The sequence below is a fragment of the Gekko japonicus genome, unplaced genomic scaffold (genome assembly GCF_001447785.1).
Source record: "Gekko japonicus isolate JY-2015 unplaced genomic scaffold, Gekko_japonicus_V1.1 scaffold2985, whole genome shotgun sequence".
Classification (NCBI taxonomy): Eukaryota; Metazoa; Chordata; class Lepidosauria; order Squamata; family Gekkonidae; genus Gekko; species Gekko japonicus.
The window spans coordinates 37,770-43,353 of record NW_015173227.1 but is presented as its reverse complement, the minus strand read 5'-3'; the positions used below and the strand labels follow the sequence as shown (position 1 = coordinate 43,353).

General features: G+C 46.2%; 1 protein-coding gene across 1 annotated transcript in view; it reads right to left on the bottom strand.

Annotated features, from left to right (window-relative positions):
- Positions 1-5,584, bottom strand: part of SETD2 (SET domain containing 2) — a gene marked incomplete at its 5' end in the record, with an annotated part of 82,919 nt that overhangs the window by 41,626 nt on the left and 35,709 nt on the right. Inside the window, 1 exon segment of the mRNA XM_015422740.1 lies at positions 3,154-3,246. Within this exon segment, the coding sequence (XP_015278226.1) occupies positions 3,154-3,246 (93 nt within the window).

Below are 5,584 nucleotides of genomic sequence, written 5' to 3'. Positions count from 1 at the left end.
AGTTATGTGGTGGCCCCAAGCATATAGATTATAATAGGTCATGACTGTTGGCAAGGTTTTAATATTTTCAACCGTTATATAAAACAAACCACTTGAGCTTTGTGATCTACCCTGACTTTTTAATATTTATTTATTTAATTGGATTTTTACCCCACCCTCCCACAATGTGACATACACCCTTTTGGGGGATTTTTCCTTTCTGGCACTGATATCTTGCACACTGGGAGAGCGCACACACATGTTCTGCAGCTTTAGTACTTGCAAACATGTATTCTCCCAAAATCCAAATTTGAGGTAGCATGTACCAAAGCTGCCTTTTTCCGACAAAATTATGCCTACTGAGACGATCGCTCACAGGACAATTCTTCCAGCATGAAAGATGGGAGTGCCAGAAACACAACACTTGAGAAGGGTCTGCATGGAAATGAAAACTGGGTCATGATGACCAGTGTTCCCGCTAAACTGAGTTAGCGTGAGGTAGCTCACAGTTTTTTAGCCTCTGGCTCACATGTTTTTGTCTTAGCTCAGGAAGGATGGCTCCAGAGCAAACTAATTGATGCAGGAGCCAAATTACTTGCTCACATCTTTAATGCTCGCAAAGTGGAATTTTTGCTCACAAGACTCCCCAGCTTAGAGGGAGCATTTGACCATGAAGCCAGGTCACTGTGTATCGGGTTTTTCTGTGGTTCTCCTGCAAGACCAAAAGACCCTCATCTTAACACAAAGGACAACTTCTAGCCAGTTGAGATGCGGGCTAACGGTAAAGCAGCTTTATTTCCATGAACAGATGCAATACATTTAATACAACAACAACAACAAAGGAAAGGCCAAACTTCCTAGCTTCTTACATTAACTGTATTGTTTAAAATGGAATGCCCGCTTGAACTTTATTACGGCGAAGGGCTCTAATATACCCATCTGTCTTTGGGCCACATCTGAGACTACTCCCTTTTTGTATGGCTCTGAACAAAAAAAAGAGAAGTCTAGTTAATAAATCCCCTTTCTTCCGCCTGTTATTGCTGCAAGGCCAAATAAAAATATTTTTTTCTGCAGTAGGAGACAGGCAGAATTGAGGGTGATTAATAAGCTCAACAAAAAAGGGAAGGGATGTCCTACAGTCCAACGCCTATGGCTGCCGCTGCCTTTTAAGAAAATGAAAAATTACTCAGTGTGAAATCAGAGCCGCCCAGCCTCTGTTTACTTCTATTTACTAGGCAAGACGAGGCATAGACTTGCTTCATCATTGCTTCCCTTTTATGTTTTGTCTGTACGTCCTATGATCTTTCCCCACACCTCACGGTGCCCATCAGCCTCTATCCTCATAGAACTCCTACCTAATGAGTGGCTGGGTATGGAGGTGCATTCATACAAAGGGATGTTTTGCTCATTGAGCTCTCTTAGAATCTTATCCCTCCACAGCTCTTGCTGGGTTACCCATTCAACTGGCTGGGCATAACCAACGCAAAGAGAAGGAGGTGTCCACCGCGGTTAATTTCATTTTTTAAACAAAAAGCCACAGAAAGTGCAAGGCTCGGTTGCACAGACAGGACTCTGCTCGCCTGTACAAATACAGGCCAAGGGACGACGTGTCTTCTCCAAACCATCCTGCGACTAAAGTAATCTAACTTGCTCTTCTGAAGACCGTTTAAGAGGACGGCCTATCCATTTCCCTTCACCACCCCAAGTCATTCGATCTACCCTTTTGCTACTTTTCCTGACTTCAGTTTTAGGTGGGATCAACGGGCCTCAACCACAAAATTCTCTCTCTGGAAGAACAACATAAAGGATTGAGATACTGGGGCCCAACAATGAAGACTCAATCTCTGGCTTGTAGCCCCCCACCCCAAAGTGACGGATTTTAAGAGTATCAGCGTTTGCTAAGTTCTACAGAAACTGAGAACAACCAACACCTCAAGTTTCCTAAACAAACAACATCGGTTTCACACAGATCAGCTTCGCGTACCCTCAGTGTTCTAGAACTCCCAACGCCAGAAGACTCCAGTTTCCTGGGTTCTAGAACTCCCAACGCCAGAAGACTCATTCGTGCCCACGCTGGTCCCAGATCAACAAGGGCTAGATCCCATGACAGATCCCTTGAGCACTGAAATATAATGATGGGGAAACCCTACTTTCCAAACTAGTAGCCTTGCCTCAAAGATCGCTTCCGGCCCAGAGTTGGTGCTTTTGCGCCCTATACATATTCAAACTGTAACGCAAATGTACACCGGTGCGTGGCCATCGGTGGGCAAGAGGTCCAGATTTATCCATCCACTAGCTGCCTGATGACTCTTTAGAGCCTCCACTCCGTAGCAAATAGTCAAATCATGCCCTACCCTTTCTCCTAACAGCTGTTAGGAGACCACACCTGTTACAGCTGGGAGGCAAAGGCCATGGGCTCTGGCTGCATTGTCTGTTTGAAGGCAACTGAAGAAAGGCCAAGTAGAAGGAAATATGAACGATGGGGGCCGCCAGGTCTAATTCTGGCCTTGAAACCCTCCAAGTTCACCCTTGAACCAACTAACCATTGCATTATCGTCTTGCTAAATATCTATGGATGAAACTGGGTGTTGATGTTTGTATGCTGGATGGGGTGCCTCCATTTCACGATGTGTCAAAGGCATCCGAGAAGAAGACGTTAGAAGCTTGTACACTTTGTAGCCACGGATGCTCGCCAGTATCTTTACTTTAAACATCAAAAGCTGGCCAGCAACGGAATCATTAGCCATTGTACCCTAGAGGGTGGCTGAAGTCTGATCATTCTTCCTAAGGAAACTTACCTTTTCCTCCAATGTCCTGATGCGGAGTGGGCGCCAGACAAGCATTCTTATGTTGGTTTTTAAACCATCCTCTGTTGAAGGACTTCTACTCCGGGGTACGTTTTCAGCACGGGGAGACACCTGCACCGTTCCCTCGTCAAATGGGAAATGCCTGCAGAAACCCGTGCTGAAAACCTGCCCTCCTATAGTGATGTCAAGCAGTTGTGTGTGTGTGTGCGCGTGTGTTTCAATGGACTGCGCTCTACCTCGTTGACATTCGTCCTGGATTCGAGACCTCCAACCACGAAGGCCTTGAAAGCCCAAGCCGTTGCAGCTGTCTTTTGGTGTGAAGAGGTATATATATATACAGATATATATAAAAAAAGGAATAGCTCACTCGATCATCTCCCGCCAGGAATAAGGGGATTCTCCCAGAGCGACATCCATTGCCGGCAATGGACGCGACCAAAATTACGTCGGCGTCAATGAGTTAGCCACCTCTGTCCTTTCTTTTTCCACCTATTAAATTTCTCATGCATCATCCAGCTTCCCAACCATCTTCCTGTTTTTTCTTCACAGCACGCACGCCATGTTCTCTCCTTTCTTCAGGGCGGAGTTGAAAATGGAGTTGAGAAAAGGAGACGCATGGTCGGCTGGGGATGATGTTAGCAAGCTCCTCGCTGTCCTGAGAAGCTGGATGGAAATGGGTTGAAATTACTACAAGGGGGTCGGCATTAAGGGGTCGGGGAGGACATCGCTTTACATTACAAGCTCTTCGCACCCTCCCGCCTGACGCCTGCAAAGCGCTAAACAAAGGACCAGCATATTCCTGATTCATAAGCTGGGCTTCAAAGAGCCTTAAAGAAAGAAAACCAAATCTTTTACTTTTCTTTTTTCTTTTTTTCTTTTTTTCTGGTGATGAAACAAAGACCAGAGGTCAACACGACTATTTCAAATCAGAGACACTGCCCAATTATTCTGCTAAAAATACATCATGTGCCAGCATCTCTCGGCTGCCTACGATTCTTTCAAGGGGTTTAATACTTCAAAGAGGCAGCCAAGCGCAAAATACAACGTGGCGAATGTCGGACAGAAGCAGCTAACCCTTAGCGCCGCGATAAAGGACAGGAACACATTATAGTCTGGGAGGTGTTACAGTTTGCTCCAAACATAGGAATCTCAAGGGGCAGTGGACTAATGTAGGAAATTTCTAATGTTAGGATGTTACTGTACAGAGCAGTCCAAATCAGAATATCTGCCAGCCAGGTCCATAGACTCGAGAGCAACACTTTAAATCATGCATTTATGTTTTTTAGTTTTTTATTTACTTAATTTTTTTCCTTTAAATCATGTATTGGCTTTCTAAAGATGGTATACAGTGGGATTGCAAAAGGGATCCAAAATCACTAAAAACTCATAGAAGCCCAACAGGAAAAGGGCACTGACATCTTCAGTAGGGATTCTCGCTGCATCATGATTCCACAACTGACCACGAATTTGAGCAAGTTGCTCTTAAGCCGGTAGCACCTTAAGAGCCCAACAAGACTCTGGTGCATGCGAGCTCCTGAGCGTCAAAGCTCTGATGAAGAGAGCATTGGCTCTCAAAAGCTCACACCGCAAAATCCTGGACTTGAATCTGGCTGTTCTACTTCAGATCAACATGGCTACCCTCCTGAAACTACCTTAAGCCAGAACTGTCCCAAGAGAGAAAACAGGTAACTTTGTGTAATGAATGCCATGAATCCTAGCCCTCGAGACACAGTTGAAATGCAAGTCAACTCTTGGGGTTTTCTTTTACGGCCAATCGGTTTCCTCCTTCCTAAGGACATCAGAAGAGCCCTGCCAAGAGAGAAAACAGGTAACTTTGTGTAATGAATGCCATGAATCCTAGCCCTCGAGACACAGTTGAAATGCAAGTCAACTCTTGGGGTTTTCTTTTACGGCCAATCAGTTTCCTCCTTCCTAAGGACATCAGAAGTGCCCTGCTGGGTCAAGACCAGGGAGGGTTCCTCTAGTCCAGCATCCCGTCTCACACAGGGGCCAGCCAGTTCCTCTGGAGGGCCAACAACAGGGCAGGGAGGCCGAGGCCTTCCCCTGAGAAGAACCCCAGAAGAGCCCTGCTGGATCAGATCAGGGAGGGTCCCTCAAGTCCAGCATCCCGTCTCACACAATGGCTAGCCAGTTCCTCTGGAAGCCTTCTCCGGCTGCTGCCTCCTAGCACTCCGATTGAGAGGCTGAGTGCCTCTGAACGTGGAGGCGCCCTTTAGTCACCATGTCTAGGAGCCAATCTGTCTAACCCCCTTTTAAAGCTGTTTATTCCTGCGGCCATCATGACACCCTCTGGCAGCAAACTCCACATTTTAATCACTCTCTGTGAAAAGAAATAGTTCCTCTTGTCTACCTTGAATCTACTGCCCATCATCTTCACTGGGTGCCCTTGAGGTCTAGTATTCTGGGAGAGGGAGAAAGAGCTCTTTTTTGTCAACTCTCGCCACCCCGTGCATAATTTTATAAACCTCTACCGTGTCTCCCCTTAGTCCCACCATTGTTAGCAGAACAGATCTGTGGGATTCAACCCAGTGCTTCAGCCATCCTTACAAAAGCCCTCTAATATTATTAATATGTCAGCATTGTAAAAGCAAGAAACATCCCCGGTAACGGTGGCTCAAGTGGTTAAGACACTGAACTGCAGGCTGTGGAAGATCGGTAGTTCAGCAGTTCGAGACCCGGGTGCCGCATGACGGAGTGAGCTCCCGTCTCTAGTTCCAGCTCCTGCCAACCTAGCAGTTCGAAAGCAAGACATTGCAAGTAGATAAATAGGTACCACT